A 17986-nucleotide genomic window follows, 5' to 3' on the forward strand; every position below is an offset into this window, starting at 1 on the left:
CCGTCCCTGGATCCCGGGACCCCGGCAGTGGCGGGCTGCACAGGCTCCCCGGAAGGGCGTGTGGCTAGTGACCTGTGTTCGCACACAGGCCTCCTGGCGGCGGCAGCAGCGGCCGTAGCGTCCCATGTCCGTCTCTGGGCTCCGCACTCTTAGCCGCGGCTCGCGCCCGTCCCTGGAGCTCTCTCAAGCAGCGTTCTTAATCCCCTCTCCTCGTGCACCAGGAAACAAAGAGGGACGTAAAAGTCTCTTGCCTCTTCGGCAGGTCCAGACCCCTCCCCGGACTCCCTCCCGGCCAGCCGCGGCGCACCAACGCCCTGCAGGCTGTGTTTACGCCGCCAACCTCAGTCCTCTCCCGGCGCTCCGACAAAAGCCGGAGCCTCAGCTCCCAGTCCCGCCCGCCCCGGCGGGCGAGCAGACAAGCCTCTCGCTGGTGAGTGCCGGTCGGCCCGATCCTCTGCACTGGAATCTGTCCGCTTTGCCCACCGCACCCCTGTTGCTGTGCTCTCCTCCGCGGCTCCCAAGCTCCCCCACTCCGCCTCCCGAAGTCTCTACCCGCGAAGGGGCTTCCTAGTGTGTGGACACTTTTCCTCCTTCACAGCTCTCTCCCGCTGGTGCAGGACCCGTCCCTATCCTTTTGTCTCTGTTTAGTTTTTTCTTTTGCCCTAACCAGGTACGTGGGGGGTTCCTTGCCTTTTGGGAGGTCTGAGGTCTTCTGCCAGCGTTCAGTAGGTGCTCCGTAGGAGTTGTTCCACGCGTAGATGTATTTTTGGTGTATCTGTGGAGAGGAAGGTGATCTCCGCGTCTTACTCTTCCGCCATCTTCCCGGAAGTCCTCAGTGCATTAGTTTTGAAAGAAGATCTTCCCTCATTCTCCCCTTGAGCCCTTAGTTTGAGTCAACAAAAGCTGCCGGAAACCCGAGTGTTGCCCCCAGGGTGGAGGTGGGCCCATCTGCCGCGGCCCCGCCTTCCTGTCCCAGCGTGTGTTGGCGGCGTGGGGTCCTCAGGCCCCCTCAGAGCCCCAGAGCCCCAGAGATGCAGGAAAGCGATTCCACCTGGGAAGGCTCGGGGACGTAACTGGAGTTTCCTCAAAGCCTTGTGCTGGGCCCTAAGAGTTGATGCACCTTCACACAGCAAACAGCGCCCGCTGTCAGCTGTGCCCCTGAGACGGTACCTGCACTCGGATGCTCCTGGAAGGCCCCGCTCCGTCCAGGCCCACCCCGTGCCTGCTACTGGGTGCTGCCTGGGCACATGCTTGTCCCCGGTTGGAGAAGCACAGGCCTGGAGGGTGGCTGGCTCACCCGGGCCCTGCTCTTGGTCCGGCCCCTGGGCCAGTGTCGGGTACCCAGCGGGTGCTCCGCCAGTGGGCACTCTGCTTCTGGGGGCCCCACCCCCATCACGGAAGCTTGAGGCCCTTCGGCTGGTGGCCACCCACTGGTTTTCCCGCCCCGTGTCCAGCTGCTCGTCAGGATCCGAGCCGTATATACAGGCACCTCCCGGCTGTGTCCCCACGCAGGCTCCCTCCCCCCCGTCATTCAGAATCCAGACCCCAGCCCACTCCCGCTTCAGGGCCCACGCCGGGGCGGGGGGGGGGGGGGGCGCTTTCCACACGTCCAGGGGAAGAACACACGCACTTCCTCTAGAATTTACAAACCCAGGTTGGTATTCTGTCCAGATGTCTGATGCCCGGGCGTCTCCCACACGGCCTCAGGGTGCACTCCTAGCTACTCAACATCCCCCAGCCGCCTTGCAGCTGGTACCGGGGCCCTGCACTCAGGCCGCCCTTCTGCTCTGATGTGCAGTCCTGAGGGCCTCGGTGTCTCCCCTCAGCCTCAGCAGTGTCTACTGTCAGCCCTGCCCCGAGCAGCTGGCCTGGGAGCCCCCTGCCCCCTACGCCAGCAGAACGTGGGAGCAGCCTGCTGGCCCGGAGACCCCCTGCCCGGGCTGTGGGCCCCAGAGCCTCGTGCTGCCCCCTCCCAGAAGCTGCCTCCAGAGGCTCCCTGAGCAGACCGCAGATGAGGGGGTGTACACGGCCTGGTTCTTTAAGCTTCCGGAGCAACCTGACACCATCCAGAGGCCCGGGCCTTGCTGCTGCTGCTGGACGCTGAGCCTGGCCTCTGCTGAGTGGCCACGGCCTTAGTGTTGCTGCCCTGCTGCATCCCCGGCTGTGCCGTCTTGGGTGGACACGCCACTGGCTGCCCCTCCTGCCAGCGGGGAGGGCAGGCTGCAGGCCGGGCCAGACTCGGTGTCCGCTGTTCTCTGCTGGGGCAGCTCGGTGGTCACAGCGGTTCCGACCTCCTGGGCGTCCTCTGAGATCCACCACACGTGGCCTTTTCTGTTCTTTCCAGATCGCCGTGGAGACACACTTAAGGGAACTCACACCGGAGAACGCAAAGCAGGCTCCACTCGGGTGAGCCCGGCGCGCACGGGCCTCTGACTGTATCCGCCGCCGTCACCCCAGAGAGGTGGGTCAGGGCAGGGCGCCCCTGGCCTGGGGGGCGTGGGGCTGGGACACAAGCCGGTTTCTCCCACCTTCTGCGGGGGATGAAGTGGGCTGACCTTCAGAATGTGAGGCGGGGGGTGGCTCTTCAGATGCATCTGTGTGTGGATTGAATCCTAGGTTCTGAGTTACCGAACAATTGCCCGGACAGAAGCGCCGCCTTGGACGTCTCTCAGTGCTGTCCCTGTCCCTGGTGCAGTGAAGCCTCTCCAGGCTCCGGGCTGATGGTGTGGCCCTGTCACAAAGGGAACCGCGCACCTGGGCTCCGCCACTCTGCTGCACTCAGCTCCCGGGCTGCTCGAGGGGACGACAAGCGCGTCAGAATTGTGTCCCTGGGAATCCGTCCATCTCTGTGGTCACCCCATTGAAAAAATGGACGTGGATCAGTTGGACCTGAATCCTAGAATTATTGCTGCAGTTAAGAAAGGTGCGTTTGCTGATGTTTATATAAAGTGATTGTGTAAAAGCATGAACGCACAGATATACACACCTCATGTAGAACAGGCTTACCAGGTTGCCTGTCCGAGCCTCGGGGACCCTCTGGTTACTGATCCCAAGACAGCTGGTCCTGATCAACGCCCTGATGCTGGAATGTGCCGCAGGTTTTTCAGTTGTGTGTGTTTTTAACTGAAAGGACTTCTTTTAAGTTAATTTCATTTTCATCAAAGCAGTACACACACAGTGTCTGAAAAGTGAAACGGAACTACTTACCACTTAGGAGTCTTTTAGCAGCATTTTGTATTTATATCTGGGTTGCTGGCGAGTGTGCTTGTGTTGCTGTGTTTGATTTGTCTGTGTTATGAGTCCTCACAGGCCTCCTGTTTTGGGGGTGAGGGCAGGCCGGTGCCCGTGTGCCCCTACTTCCTCCACACCTCCCCCCCACAGTTGGAACACAGTTTGGGTCCCATTAGCCATCAGGGTTGTGACTAGGGACATAATGGCTGCCACTGAACCCAGGGTTATGACTGTTTCCTTTCTTGTACCGTCTCTGGTTTTTCCCCCCAGAGTTAGTGGTTGCCTCCTTTTTTCATGCACTGCATCTCCTCTGTACTTCTGATTATTCCCACGTCGCAGTAGGTCTGTCAGGCAGCAGTGGCTCTTTTCTAAATGCTCAAAGGGTTGGCCAGCCCACCGAGTCTGCTGGCATCTGGGCGCGTCCATCCCCAGGCTGCACTGGCCCCTCCGCAGCCCGGCCGGTGCCCCACACCCGCCCTCTGTTCTCCCTGCCTCCCGGGGTGTCTGTGAGGGACGCTTCGACATCAGGTGCTTGTGAGCAGGTGACAGGGGCCCTGAGTGAGCGCAGGGCTCGGCAGCAGGGTGCCCCCCTGCTCCTCCATCCTGAGAGCACAGCAGTAGTTTTGTTTTCCTCTTTCATTCAGTCTTTGTCTTTTAACTGAAGCACTCAGTGCATATGTATTTAAGGTAATTCCTGATAAATGTAGGTTTAACCCTCCCTTATTATGCTGCGCTGTTTGTCCTATTTTTTGTGTTGTTTTTCTTTTATGCTTTCTTCTGGATTGGTTGGATCTATTTTGAGCGTATTTTTTTCTTTCTACTCGTTTGAAAGTAATATGCTTATCTAAGCTCAAAATTGTTCATTTTCCTCATGAAACACCAGCTCCCTTGGGCCGTTCACCCTGTAACCCAGCCCTCCGCGGTACTGCCACCAGCATGCTGACTCTTCTTTTGTCTGTTCACCCCACTGGCCATCCCGTGGCCTGGGTGTTCCTTTGGATCCCTTCCTGCGGCTTCTCCCTCGTGCATGGTTCCCCCGACTCGGCCTGGGCCCTTCCCAGGCTGTGCACACACAGACCTGTCTTGGGAGATGTGTCCGGGCGGGCATGGGACCAGGCGGAGGCCGCTGCTCCCGGCACCAGGGAGAGGCCCAAGCATCCGGCTTCTGCAGCCAAGACGTGGGCCTCCCCAGGCCCCTTCCCTCCCGTCCCGTCACGGTCGCCCTCTATCTGGGGGTCCCTGCAACTTCAGGGAGCAGGTGGACTGGCCCCTGCCCACCAGGTCCCCAGAACTGGAGGATACCTGTTGTCCCTGCTGTGTCTGACCTTGTCTTGTAATTGATTCTATACCTTCAGCCAAACTGAGGTCAGTAAAGGAGGTTCTGCATCTTTCTGGACCAGACCTGCAGAGACTGACCCGCCTCTCCGGCCCCGACGTGCAGCGCTTACTGAAGGCGGCCTCCTCACACCTGCAAGGAAGCAGCGTCTGCACAGGTGCCCGGTGCCCTTGGGTCTGGCTGGAGGAGTGGGGCGTGGGGCTGAGCCCAGAGGCCACGGCGCTGCAGCCCGAGGGGCCTCCTGGCCCGGGGGCGGCTGTGCGGGACTGGGCTCACCTGTTGTTTCCCCGCACCCAGCGCTCCACCTGCTCCAGCAGGAGGAGCAGTTCCCTGAGCAGCACGAGCGCCTGAGCCTGGGCTGCCCCGTGCTGGACGGGCTCCTCCGCGGCGGGCTGCCCCTGGACGGCATCACCGAGCTGGCCGGACGCAGCTCCGCCGGGAAGACCCAGCTGGCACTGCAGCTCTGCCTGGCCGTGCAGCTCCCACGGCGACACGGAGGCCTAGGGGCCGGTGAGTGCGGCCACTTCGGGGGGCGGGCAGGGGTCCTGACCTGTCACCTCGCGGGCACCTGCCCTCAAGACCAGAGGCTGCCCCTGGGGGCCGTTTTCCAGGGTTCCCGTCTCTGTCTTCACAACCGCTCTGCGATTCCTGCCTCAGGAGAGGGAGGTGGGCCAGGGACCCCTCAGTGGGAGGGAAAGTGCAGAGCCCCGGGGCCTGGCCGAGGGGGGACAGAGCCGGCCTGGGGTGACTCCGAGAGACATGTCCCCTGCAGAGGCTTGGCCCGCAGCCACTGTGACCGCATTAAATGTGGGGCCTGAGGCACATTTTCCTGAGAAAGTGATTTCCCAAATCAGGTCTGAAAGGCCCAATTTTGAAAAGAATGGCCAGGCGGCTCTGCACTTCAGAAAACGTGGAGCTCCCCCCCGCCAACCCTCAAACACTGGGCCGCCTCGCCGCCAGCTTCTCGAAGCCCCTCTGTGGGCGGGCACCCCACTCATCTGTCCCAGTGAGACGCCCAATAGGGTGTGGGGCGAGGAGCTTCGAGGGCCGTGCGACTGGGTTTGGCTGTGACCCTTCTGTCCAGGCCTCTCCCAAGATGCGGAGAACACGGGTGCCGCGGTGTTGTGACGAGGGTCTCGGCCACGTCGGGGGCTCCCCAGGCAGCCCTGCCCCCGGGAATGGGCTGGAACGTGCCAGGGAAGGTTAGGGAGGCCTCAAGGGTCAGGAGCTCACCACTGACACGGTCAGACGGTGCTTCTCCCTCCATCCTGCATCTCTTTTCCAAGTTTGAAAGTCTGTTGAAACAGAATCGGGTCAAAATGAAAGTTACACACTCACAAATAGGGCATGCGGACGTGGTGTCAGTGCTTCTGGCTCTTCTCTGGGTCCCCTCCCCGGGGCGGTGCCGTGACCGGTACAGCGAGAGGAACGGTAGGTTTAGCTGTGGCCCTGAGAGTCCTGGTGGGGCTCAGCCAGCGCACCGCCAGATCACAGGCCTTTCTTATTTATTTATTTATTTATTTTTGGCTGCGTTGGGTCTTCGTTGCTGCACGCAGGCTTTCTGCAGTTGTGGTGAGCGGGGGCTGCTCTTCACTGAGGTGCGCAGGCTTCTCATTGCGGTGGCCTCTCTTGTTGAGCATGGGCTCTAGGCGTGCGGGCTTCAGTAGTTGTGGCGCAGGGGCTCAGTAGTTGTGGTTCGCGGGTTCTAGAGCTCAGGCTCAGTAGTTGTGGTGCACCGGCTCAGTAGTTGTGGTTTGCGGGCTCTAGAGCCCAGGCTCAGTAGTTGTGGCGCACGGGCTCAGTAGTTGTGGTTCGCGGGCTCTAGAGCACAGGCTCAGTAGTTGTGGCGCACGGGCAATTAGTTGCTCCGCGGCACGTGGGATCTTCCTGGACCAGGGCTCAAACCTGTGTCCCCTGCATTGGCAGACGGATTCCTAACCACTGTGCCACCAGGGAAGTCCTGAGGCCTTTCCTCTTTCTTTAACTCAGTGGTTTTTAGCATTTTCACAAAGTTGTGCGCCCACCACTACTATCTAGTTCCAGAACATCTCATCACCCCAAAAAGAAGCCCCATCCCTATGAGCAGTCACTCCGCACTCTCCCCTCCCCCAGCCCCTGGCAACCACCCATCCGCTTCCTGTCTCTATGGATTCGCCTGTTCTGCACATTTCAAATAAACAGGATCATGCACATGTGCCCTTTCACCCAGGGTTCACCCACGCTGGAGCACGTGTTGGTGCTTCCTTCCTTTGCAGGGCTGAATAATGTCCCTTCACGTGTACAGACCACAACTTAGCGACCCTTTCATCCGCTGACAGTCATGTGGGTTGTTCACACCTCTTGTTCGTGCGTGGCTTCGGGTGGACACCTAGGAGTGGGATTGCTGGGTCGTATGGTAGCTGCGTGTTCCGCTCTTTGAGGAACTGCCAGACTGTTCTCAGCAGTGGCTACACCGTTTCACTTCCCATCAACGACGCAGGAGGTTCCAGTCCCTCCACGTCTGAGCCGACGCTTGTCCCCCTCTGACGCCAGCGTGGGTGGCTTCTCACCGTGGCGCCGACCGCACCCCCGGTGGCCGGTGACGTTGGCCGTCTCTTCACGTGCTGCTGCTCATTTGTGTGTTTTTGGAGAAATGTCTGTTCCAATCTCTTGCCCATTTAAAAGCCTGGGTTATTTGCCTGTGGAGCTGTAGGAGATCTTTATATAATCTGGACACTAAACTCATCAGATAAACAATTTGCAGTATTTTCTCTATTCGGTTGTCTTCTCCCTCTCTTGTTGGTGTCCTTTAAAGCAGTTTTTCACTTTGATGATGTCCAATTTGTTTCTTGCTTGTGCTTCTGATGTCATGTCTGAGGACCCACTGCCTAACCCAAGGTCATAAGGTTTACCCGTGTTTTCTTCTAAGAGTTTTGTGGTTTGGGCTCTCATATTTGATCCATTGTGATTTAGTTTTCCTATATGGTATGAGGTAAGGGTCTAATTTCATCCTTTTGCACGTGGGTGTCTCTGTCCCAGCGCCATTTGTTAAAAATACTCTTTCCCCACTGAATTGTCCTGGGGCCTTTGTTGAGAATCGGTGGCCCCTGGTTCTTTTCAGCGCAGGACTCCGGGGGTATCTTCTGGTGGGGATTCCAGGCCCCTGGTGATGCATCGCCTGTGTTTTGTTTACTGGCTTTTCCAGGCGCAGCAAAGACAGTTACCACCAGGTAGCCCAGAACCATAGGAGGAGCCTTGACAGTGGAATTGAGGGAACATCCGCCCAACAGGGCCTGGGAGGGGCATCTCCCTGTGTCTGCAGGAGGGGGCGTTTCCGAAAGCCGGGAGCCCCTACAGTTCCCCTCGCTCCCACTCGGACAGCCCAGGGTAGGCAGACCCACAGGGTGAAGTTCCGGCAGCGAGGGGCCTGCGCTGGGAGGTGGGCGCCGGCCGGCCCCCATGATGGGTCAGAGGGGCAGACCCACGAGAGGCAGTGCAGGAAGGAGAGGGTCGTTGGCCTTTGGCGGGGCGGCCTCAGGCCACCCCCAGCTGCTCACCGCCCTGCGGCTTCCCAGGGGCCATTTACGTGTGCACAGAGGACGCCTTCCCCAGCCAGCGTCTGCAGCAGCTCATCGCTCAGCAGCAGCGCCTGCGGATAGATGTCCCAGGGGACGTGCTCAGGAAAATCAAGTTTGGCCACCAGATCTTCATCGAGCACGCAGCCGACGTGGTAAGCGTCTGAGGGGAAGCCGGCCGTGCGGGCGGGCCACGTGCATGACCCGCGAGGTCAGGCCCCGGTGCCCACCTGCGGCGAGTCGCCTGCTGGGGGCCGTGTGCTCCGCTCAGGCTGGCACTACTCGTTACCTGGACTCAGGCTGAACTGAGCGTCCAGTGTGTTTCTGGCAGCCTAACCCCAAGGGAAGAACGGGCAAGGGAGGGCACCGGACACGCCACCTCCTGCCCCCTAGAGGAGGCCCCGGCAGGGCACAGAGGTGCCCGCGGCCCAGAGGACGGGACCCGCCGTCCAGGCCACTGGCCCGGCAGCAGCCGTGGTGTAGGGTTGTACCTCTGCCTCTGAAGGAGGGGAAAGCCCCCTTGTCGAGCCCCCCCCCCCCGATTGCTGAGCACGCCTGGCAGGGCCGCTGGGGCGACACCACACCTGGAAGCCATCCCCGGGTCACGCGCCCTCCCCGTGGGCAGACAGCGGTGGGAACACAGAGGGCAGTGGCCCCTGGGGAGGGGGCAGGGGCAGGCAAGCGGCCGGGGAGCAGCCAGCTGAGGTCATTGTTTGGGGCTGAATAACGAAGCAAAGGCTTCAGGAGGGAGATGGGAGACGGAGTACAGACCAGTGCCCCGAACACAAGTGTGCAGAGCCACCCACCCGGGCCCTTCCCCCATTTAAGAACTGCTATGAAAAGAATTTCCGGTAAAGGATGAGCTGTATAAACTTTTAATTTTAAAAAATTTTACCGTAAAATACATGATCACACATAGCACGGGGAAGTGGCACGATGAGCGGTGGCACGCGAGCCCGGGCTGGTTCAGGGCACGGGCGGCCCGCGGTGGACCGGCGGCAGGTGGCCGTCCCCTAGGGGCCCAGCGCGGCCGTGGCTTTGCAGGTGAGTGCGCGCTGGCGGCGGGCAGCGCGGTTATTAGCGTGACGGTGCTCAGGGCGTGGACACAGGAGAAGACGAGGTCAGTGCTACAGGCTCCGGCTCCAGGCCCTCCAGCCTCGCGACCGTCCCCTGGCTGTCACAGGGCCCTCTGGACGCACACAAGCAGCACAATCCTCATCCTTCCGGTGCATCCTCACTGAGAAACGCAGCAGTGGGTCAGGGCCAGGCCGACCGAGACCCCAGCGGGGGGTGGGGGCACATTCCTAAGTTCTGTTCCGGGAGCAGCTCTGGTAGAGGAGGCCCCCAGCCCCTCGCTGGTGTCTGCCCAGCAACTGGGGGGCCCTGCCGGGGGGAGGCGGGAGGTGCGGACCAGGGCCTGATGCTGCTGCACAAACAGAGCCTCGGGGTCCCAGGCCTCCTCCCGGGGGACGGGGTCTCCAAGCTAGGCCCCTCTCGAAGTGCCGACGCTGCAGCAGGCGGGTGCAGCCCTGCCCCCGCCCCCGGCCCCCCGGTGCCCCAGCGCCGCCTGAGGTGGCGGGAAGGGGTGCAGGACTCACGTTAAGGCTGGCGTCCTCCAGGCCGCTGCTGCTGCTGTCATTTTCCACAGAGAGGGGCTCTGCTGGAGACACCCTGGAGAGTTAACAAGCACAGAGTCGAATTTCATCCCAGACACCCAACAGCTCTCAGGAGTGCCTGACGGGATGGCCAGTGTGTGGCCACTGGGCACCAGGGCCGAGTCCAGGCCGGCAGGGCCAGGCGGCCCCAAGGGACAGGGCTGCCCCGAGCACAGTGCGTAGGGCCTTGGGGGGCAGGTGGGGCTGGCCTGGAGGCACCTGAGGCCCCACGCCGGGCCGGTGGCGTCCTAGCACACAGCCTGGGCGCGGCCCGGGGGGCTTCACGTGGGAGGCAACGCTGGTGGCAGGACAGACTCGGGTCCCCGCACACCTGCTTCCTCCCTCCACTGGGTGGGGCTGGGCAGTCCTGGTGACCGTGGTGGTCCGGGTGGTCGGTGCCCAGCACGGGGCCACTGAAGGGGAGGGGCCCGGCCACCGTGATGGCCCAGGACGGGGCGTGGTGAGGGGCCCCCCCCGCGGGGGTGGTGACGGCCACCTCCCCTCGGCTTCCAGGACACCCTGCTGGAGTGCGTGCGTAAGAAGGTGCCTGTGCTGCTGTCGCGGGGTATGGCCCGCCTGGTGGTCATCGACTCCGTGGCAGCCCCGTTCCGCTGTGAGTTCGACCAGGCGGCCTCGGCCCTCAGGGCCCGGCATCTGCAGGCGCTGGGGGCCGAGCTGCGCCGGCTGAGCTGCACCTTCCGGAGCCCCGTGCTGTGCATCAACCAGGTGGGCCCCCCTCCACCCCTGGGGAGGGCGAGGCCGGGGGGGCCGGGTCCTCACCGCCGCTGACCCCGATCTGGACCCTCCAGGTGACGGAATCCACAGAGGAGCGGGGTGTGGCAGCCGGGCCGCCGGGGTGAGTGGGGCGCCCCGAGGGCAGGGGTGGCGGGGCCCGCAGATCCACACACAGCACAGGACAGTCGGGCTGTTTTCTGTCTCAGTGTCGGGGGAGAGCGGGCTTCTCCGGCCCTGGGCATAACCTGGTCCAACCAGCTCCTGGTGAGGCTGATGGCCGACCGGCTGCGCCCTGAGGAGGCCGCCTCCGCCGCGCCCCGCCGCACCCTGAGGGTGCTCTCCGCCCCCCACCTGCCGCCTTCGTCCTGTTCCTACACGGTCACCGCCGAGGGTGTGCGGGGGACACCTGGGACTGAGTCCTGCTGACGTGTGGCCCTCCCTCTGGTTAGGGTCCCCTCAGGTACCAGGGGCTGCAGGAAGCGCCCAGAATCCACAGCCTGCCCCCACCCCCACCGGCTGCTGCAGCGTCTCTACAATAAGCAGCAGCTTCCCCCCACCCCGGGCCCACGTTAGCTCCCGCCCGGATGCAGGCCCCTGGGCCCCGGCCAGACAGGGCCTCCACCTTGACCCCCACAGGCTCCGCGTCCCCTTCCCAAAGCTCCCAACACCCACGCCTCGGGCCACAGCGGGGCCGAGGTCAGACGAGTGCCCACTGGCCCTCCTCACCCCGTGGTTGGGCTGTCGGCTCCTGGCCGCCAGCACACCCCCTGGCCCCGGTCTGGCACAGGGTGGAGAACACACGGCAGGCCAGGCCGCAGGGTCCGGGAGAGGCATCGGGGCGGGGAGAGGTGCCTTGTGTGCTGCCCCTGCCACCAGCCCCCCAGCCCGCAGCGAGCGCTAGCAGCCTCGGCGCCGGCTTGGCCCATCTGCCGGGAAATCCGTTCTGGGCAGACGAGAACTATTCTAAAGGGAGAGCACATCCCGCTGTGCCCTCAGTGCCTCCAAGGCTGGCCACAGTGGCCGGGACCGTCAGCCCTGGCCTGGGGGCGCATCCACTCTGGCAGGGCGCTCCTGCACTGTGCAGAGAACTCGGGACCTCCCATCAGCCGGGGTCCTGCTGCATCGGGCCAGAAACTCCAGAATCTGAGCATCTGGTCGTGGCAGCACAAGGCCCCACGGTCACCAAGGGACGTGACTGCCCAGTTCCGGCAGGGCTGCGCCGCCTTCACCCCCATCATCACCCTGCCTCTGCCCCCTCCCCGCTGCTGCCCGGCACAGAGCAGCCCCGGCCGGACAGACGTGCCGGGAAGGCACTTGCAGCCCCTGGACCCTCACCAGCGCTTGCTCTTTGCCAGGCACTGTCCTCAGGACTCATACACGTGACGTCTGTCCTCACAGCCTGGGGCAGCCCTGTCACTGCACTTTCAGCGCCGTGGCCACCCTCCCACAGCTCCAGGAGCTAGACACTGGTCCCAAGCTCCCACGGGCTCACTGGGGCGGGGCGGTAAACCCGTCACGGGGCACACGCTTTGTGCCCGTCATTCTAGGACCGGATGATCCAGTTACAACTTTCATCATGTTTTCAAAGTAGTCTGTGACCCTAAAAAGATTGGGTGCCTAACGTTAAACAGGAAAGGGTTCTTTTAGGGTTGGAGTTTTACAAGAGAGCCTTTCCACAAAAGTACAGGGGCTTTACAACAGGAAATAAAACACTTTATTTTTGTAAGTAAATATAAACAGTTCCAAATGATTTCCTAGGCGAGTCACACCAACAGTGAGAAAAGAAAACTACTGCTCCAAGACAGAAGGTATGTTTCGCGGCCAACCCCCTGCAGAGGTGCGGACCAGCACAAGCGCACCCACATTCGGCCTCTGGGCAGCCGCACCCGCCCACCAGGCAGACAGGCCGCCCTGGGGGTGCTCACCCACCAGGGGCCATAGAACTTGGCAGTGGGGTTTTCTCTCTGTGTCTCAGGAACACCAAGCCCCAAAGCAGTGTCCACCCTACCTCCCTGGCCTCTCAGCCAATCCCATCCCCCAGAGCACACCCCAGGGACAATCGGACGGTCCTCACAGGCCTGTGACCCCCGAGGGGTAGCTGCACACCACTGTATACACCATCTGAGTCCTCCTGTCGTGGTGAACTCAGTGGAAGCCGCACAGGTCTTTACGCATCAGCCCGATTGCACGGAGGAGACGTGTGCAGGACGATGCTCGCTTAGCTCACTTGAACTTCACCTTTGGTTGGTGCTGTCCAGTGCTGCTTTAGTTTCCGGATATCCCATGATTACACAGTACAACGTCTAAACATACCAAAAGTTGGCCTCGTACAGATGTAACATGCCTTCCCCAGAACATTCTATGAAGTTATAACAATGAGTGCTACAAACTAAACTCTGAATTCTTAGCAGTACTTATACTTTACTGTAAAGACAATAACTAATTACATGATACTCCTAGCAGCCTCCTGACCAAACAAATAATAGGGACTTTTTTTAAGTTTCAGAAAATAACTACCTGAATCCCTGCAGCACCAGAAGTGCCTGCTCCGCCTGGGGAGGGGCGCAAGGGTCAGGAGGCCCAGCTCTCCACGACCTCAGCCCTCAGACGCTCACGCAGACCCTCAGCTCCTCCACTGCCAGTCCGTCCTCTGACCAGGGGAGTCTAACTTGATAGACACAGCACAGTGTAGAAATGGGTGCTGGCCCCCTAGGGTCCCCTCACCAGGAAAGGAAGAGGGAGGGCTGGACCACCCCCACTGCTCTCTCCGGGAATGTTAAAATCCTGACTACCAGACTGCAAGTAGGTTACAACCTGGCTTCTCTCTATTTTGATACAAGTTCAAAAATCAGACACTGCCGAGTCCCAGGTAGCATCCCCTCTGAGACACGAAGGCTTTTACAACCCAGTTTCAGGAAGGCCCTCGAGCCTCTCTTACCCCGAATGCTGTCTCCATGTGGCCTTACAAAGGCCACCATAACCCTCGGGGAACCAGGGCCAGAGGGCTCAAAGCCAGACAAGGTTCAACTAAGGCCCCTGCAAAGAAGGTCTCTTTTCACCAACTGGAAGCTTAAAATTAAATCCTGTTCTTAGCCTCATGTTTATTCTTTCTAAATGCCCTTTGTTTTTCCAGAGACAACTGTCACTAAGGGAAACCGAGTGGGTTTCAGATGTCCTGTACCAGATCTGTGGCTGGGAGGAAACTTCAATGTAGTGGGAGGAGGAGCCAGGACAGCTTGGTCCCCTCCTGGTTCTGATGTGACACAGACACATCACCCCCACTGCACCTAAACGTGAACCTGAAAGGGCCACAGTGCCCACGTGGGGACACAGCTCTGCTCTTTTTTCCAGTGGTTTCTTACAACCCATCATATTTTTTTAAACACCTCTAGAGAGCATTTTGAAAGTTCCTGATCCATCGGAAACTGCAAAACCTAAGGAGTCAGGAGCTGAGGAAAGGAGCGTGGCCAGAGGAGACAGGCTGCAGGAGACCGGTCAGCCTCGAGGGCCCCCAACACCGGGCCAGGGTGTCTGCCTCTGGGGGGGGGCACAGCAGCTCTCACCAACACAAGCACCAGTGCCCTGAAGTGATCCACTACTGAATTATAGAAACTTTTAAACAAAACTTAAGTTAAAGTCTAGCCTTGCTGTACCGAAACCCCAGGACGCTGCTGCCTCTAGCCCTCAGTCCGAGGTCCACAGTGGGGGTGAAGGACACGTGCAGTCCAAGGGCACCCCACAGTGAGCACCCCCTAGTCCCCACAGGGAGCCCAGGGAGCACGTAGCACCCCAGCCCAGTGCAGTTGTTGAGGAAAAGGTGGCTGGAAGCGCCTTTGCTCAGTGACACCACCCATATGATAACATTAAGGTAAACTAGAAACTAACCCTGACAACATTTCACAAGGACGCTCACAGCTTTCCAGATCCTTTCAAACCTCCTCAGCAGGGATGTGCCCTTGTACAGTTGGCATCATCTGGAATTACACCTTCTTAGCCTACCAGCTAGTCTCATGGATTCCCTTAAGGAGTAATGTCTCAGGGTTGGTTTGAAAATGTATTTGTCAGGCCTTCCCTGGTGGTGCAGTGGTTAAGAATCCGCCTGCCAGTGCAGGGGGCACGGGTTCAATCCCTGGTCCGGGAACTGAGCCTGTGCTCTAGAGCCCGTGACCCACAACTACTGAGCCTGTGAGCCACAACTACTGAAGCCTGCACACCTAGGGCCCGTGCTCTGCAACAAGAGAAGCCCCCGCAATAAGAAGCCTGCACACCGCAACAAAGAGTAGCCCCCGCTCACCACAACTAGAGAAAAGCCCGTGCACGGCAACAAAGACCCAATGCAGCCAAAAATAAATTAAAAAAATAAAATAAGATGCATCTGTCAGAACCCACCCTGTGTTACTTAACGCTACAAAGAAAAGCTTTTTAAAAGGAACACATGCATCTCCGTGTGCTAGTGTACAGAGGCCTGGAGGAGGGAAAAGGGCTCCAAAGGGGCTGAGATGCAGACCAGGAGGGGGTGCAGGCCTCCCCGCAGCTACCCCATCTCCCCCGCTCCCTAATCCCAGCATCGCTGCCACAGGTCACTGGACTCCTAGTCTCAAAGGATGTAGTTTAAGGTTCCAGTCTTAATGAACAGCCTTAACACAGTATTACAATTGCAAGCAGGTTTCGGTGCTGGGGCTGGTGTCCATGAGCAGCGGCCGACCCCGAGTGCGCTGAGCCAGCTCCATACCTGGCCGGGTCCCGCCGCCGGGCTTTGGCAGCTCTCGGGCACTAGGGCTGCAGACCGCCTAACAGAATTCGGGGCAAACCTCCAGCAGGTGGTGGAGGTCACCATCCAGCCAAGGAGGCGACCCCAGGGCCGCCCTGCAGGGGGGAGGGGCCTGGCCAAGCTTTGAGGGTCTCAGCGCTCATTAGCCTTGGGGGTTAATCTAGCTCTGCCTCGACCCGTGGGGGCCAGGTCGGCGTGGCTGGCACTGAGAGCTCTGGAGTCTGCCAGACAATTATTTCGTTCCTGCGTGAAAAAACAAATGGAAAAATTATTCTTAACCAGTACCTCACATGACGCCAGCTTCCAGTGGTCTCGGCACTAACAATAGCTTCCCAACTCACATCAACACACGAGAGTCCTGATGCTCAGATGTGTGTGTGCAAAACACAAGAAAGGGGAGCAAAAGGACTGTGTTAGCTCCAGACCTTTTAAAAACAAAAGTAGTTTCTTCTATCGTCATCGTCAGGAGTGCATCCTCCCAGCACCCTGCAGCTTTTAAACTAGAGGCCCGATGACAGCATCCTGGGAACAGCCACCCCCCGCAGCATGCTGGGGGTGAGGGGGAAGGCCAGCACTCCTGCCGGCCCGTCACCATCCCTGTGCGTCAAATAGTTTACCGGTGGGACTGAGTTGACTGGGAGAGCTGCTGCACCAACAGGTGTGGGGACCAGGACACCTGGTCCTGGTGGACAGCAGCCAGGCCACAGAAGGGGCCAGAGGCCTGGGCGCACCCAACAGTCACACATGGAAAATAAAAAGGCCATTTGTAATGGAGAACAGGATGCCAACAGTTTTAAGTGCAAAGGTGACCGGTCTGTGCGAGAGACTTGGACAGGTGACAAAGTGCTAAAGACTATTTGTCAAAGTGACTGTACTTAGTGAAGTTCTGAATAGTTTTAAAACACTGAACAGCTTAGCTAGACATTATATTAGTTATAAACTACTAGAAGCTAAAATCATACAAATAATACAAATTAACAACTGGCCAAGTTTTGATATTACTTCATCAGAATATTTAATTTTTAATTGTCAATCAACGTATTTGTAAAGATCATTAATTCGTACACTGAGAATGTTCACAACATTCCCATAATTCAGATGGTTAAGTTCATGCCGACTATGAAAGTGTCATTTATGGTGTCTATGTGTCCTGAATCAGGAACACTAAAATGCCCACAGGCTCTGCTGAAAGGGTAGCAGCGGTGGGGAAAGGCCAGCCAACATGTAAAGGGTGTAAGTGGGGCAGTCCCCACAGGCTCTGCTCAAAGGGCAGCAGTGGTGAGGAAGGTCCAGCCAACATGTAAAGCGTGTAAGTGGGGCAGGGCTCCTTACTTGGAAATGGTCTGCGGCCGCCGTGCCACCCACGTTAAGGACAGTCAGAGAACTGGCACGCTTCATGCTGCACCCAGGACGGCGGACATGCAAGGACAAACCGTCAGCACATCAGTCAACCAGGAGCAGAGAGCACAGCAAAGCCACCCCTCCAAAGCTTCTGTCACCATGGGGGCCGGGGACCATCCCTAACGGAGAGGAGACCTTTATCTCACCCAGACTGGGATACCCACTGGGATACACGTACAACCCAGATCTACTCTATTGCACCCAGCAGAAAAAAGCGAAGTTCCTCTGCGTCTTTCTCAGCAAAAAGTTTATCTTTGAGCCCCATAAAGCCAGTGTCGCTGCAGTTTCACTTGTTAAAACCTGGCTCCTATAGGAGCAGAGGGGCTCTGCCAATGCCACCCGCTGACTTCGGCGTGGGAGCCCGAGGAGCCTCCTGAGATGAGTTTCAGGAAGGGATCCTCAACGACTCCCGTAAACCTCGCCCCCAAGTGATCGCGTCAGAGAGAGACCCTCAAGGGACTTCCCTGGTGGCACAGTGGGTAAGACTCTGCGCTCCCAATGTAGGGGACCCGGGTTCCATCCCTGGTCGGAGAACTAGATCCCACATGCATGCCGCAACTAAGGAGCCCACCGGCCACAACTAAGACCCGGCGCAACCAAATAAATAAATATTAAAAAAAGAGAGAGAGACCGTCAAAGCTCAGTATTAAGATCAAATGCATAAATATATTTTGTAGATTTTTCTATATTAAAACTAGGCAAAAATAATTTTTTATTAGTAAAATAAACTCTAAGGCTAGTATTTCTCTGCTCAGAAACCAAAATTTAAAACATATTTCATGGCTTTTCATTTACAAAAAGCATACTGATTTTTATATATATATATATAAAATTTACTTTTTTCTCCCGTTTAACACCTTTAAGATACTTAATAAAATATCTTACAAATTACCTATAATCTAAACTTATAGACAGTCGTAAAATTACTGTAATTGCTTACTGCCACCACGGATGACCTCAAACAAAGCCACCTTCTCTTTTAAAGCTAAAAGAACCAATATGAAGGGTTATTTTTAAATGTTTATAATAGGATCAGTAATTCTGAATTTGAACTACTGTGAAACCAACAGTGACCACTATTATTTACAAGCTGAGGGCATGGCTGCAAGGGTGAAGCACAGGTGTGAAGGCTGAGCACAACCAGACACAGACACACACGCGCGCGCGCGCACCAGCTGCAGGGACCAAAGGTCCACGTGATGGACGCATGGCCGCCAGCGCCACAGGCACAGTGCCAGGCAAACAGCAGGCGCTTACTGAGCTCTCAGTAAACAAACTACACTAAAAGCAAAACCTTAACTGG

At 58.5% G+C, this 17986-nt stretch overlaps 2 protein-coding genes across 24 annotated transcripts in view; one reads left to right on the forward strand and one right to left on the reverse strand.

The window, feature by feature from the left end:
• XRCC3 (X-ray repair cross complementing 3) overlaps nucleotides 1-12248 on the forward strand; it is a 19994-nt gene extending 7746 nt beyond the window's left edge. For 2 of the 3 annotated variants that reach the window (XM_073799148.1, XM_073799149.1), the window contains exons 2-10: nucleotides 263-430; nucleotides 2345-2461; nucleotides 2617-2923; nucleotides 4587-4724; nucleotides 4865-5077; nucleotides 8122-8276; nucleotides 10290-10502; nucleotides 10586-10632; nucleotides 10718-12248. In XM_073799148.1, coding sequence (XP_073655249.1) covers nucleotides 2869-2923; nucleotides 4587-4724; nucleotides 4865-5077; nucleotides 8122-8276; nucleotides 10290-10502; nucleotides 10586-10632; nucleotides 10718-10937 — 1041 coding nt within the window. In that variant the 5' untranslated portion in view covers nucleotides 263-430; nucleotides 2345-2461; nucleotides 2617-2868 and the 3' untranslated portion in view covers nucleotides 10938-12248. The remainder of the gene's footprint in view (nucleotides 1-262; nucleotides 431-2344; nucleotides 2462-2616; nucleotides 2924-4586; nucleotides 4725-4864; nucleotides 5078-8121; nucleotides 8277-10289; nucleotides 10503-10585; nucleotides 10633-10717) is intronic. The other variant, XM_033850561.2, reaches the window with a different exon arrangement.
• KLC1 (kinesin light chain 1) overlaps nucleotides 8981-17986 on the reverse strand; it is a 58335-nt gene continuing 49329 nt past the window's right edge. For 6 of the 21 annotated variants that reach the window (XR_002179700.3, XM_073799070.1, XM_073799096.1 and 3 more), the window contains 2 exons: nucleotides 9720-9792; nucleotides 8981-9358 (listed from right to left, as the gene is read on the reverse strand). Coding sequence is in view for 20 of the 21 variants with exons in the window: in XM_019951657.3 (XP_019807216.1) it covers nucleotides 9356-9358; nucleotides 9720-9792 (76 nt within the window). In the remaining variant the exon portion in view is untranslated. Of the gene's footprint in view, nucleotides 9359-9719; nucleotides 9793-12202; nucleotides 15526-16247; nucleotides 16682-17986 lie in introns of those variants that run through there. The other 15 variants (XM_019951664.3, XM_073799034.1, XM_019951615.3 and 12 more) reach the window with 3 other exon arrangements.

Source organism: Tursiops truncatus, chromosome 2 (assembly GCF_011762595.2).
Source record: "Tursiops truncatus isolate mTurTru1 chromosome 2, mTurTru1.mat.Y, whole genome shotgun sequence".
Taxonomy (NCBI): Eukaryota; Metazoa; Chordata; class Mammalia; order Artiodactyla; family Delphinidae; genus Tursiops; species Tursiops truncatus.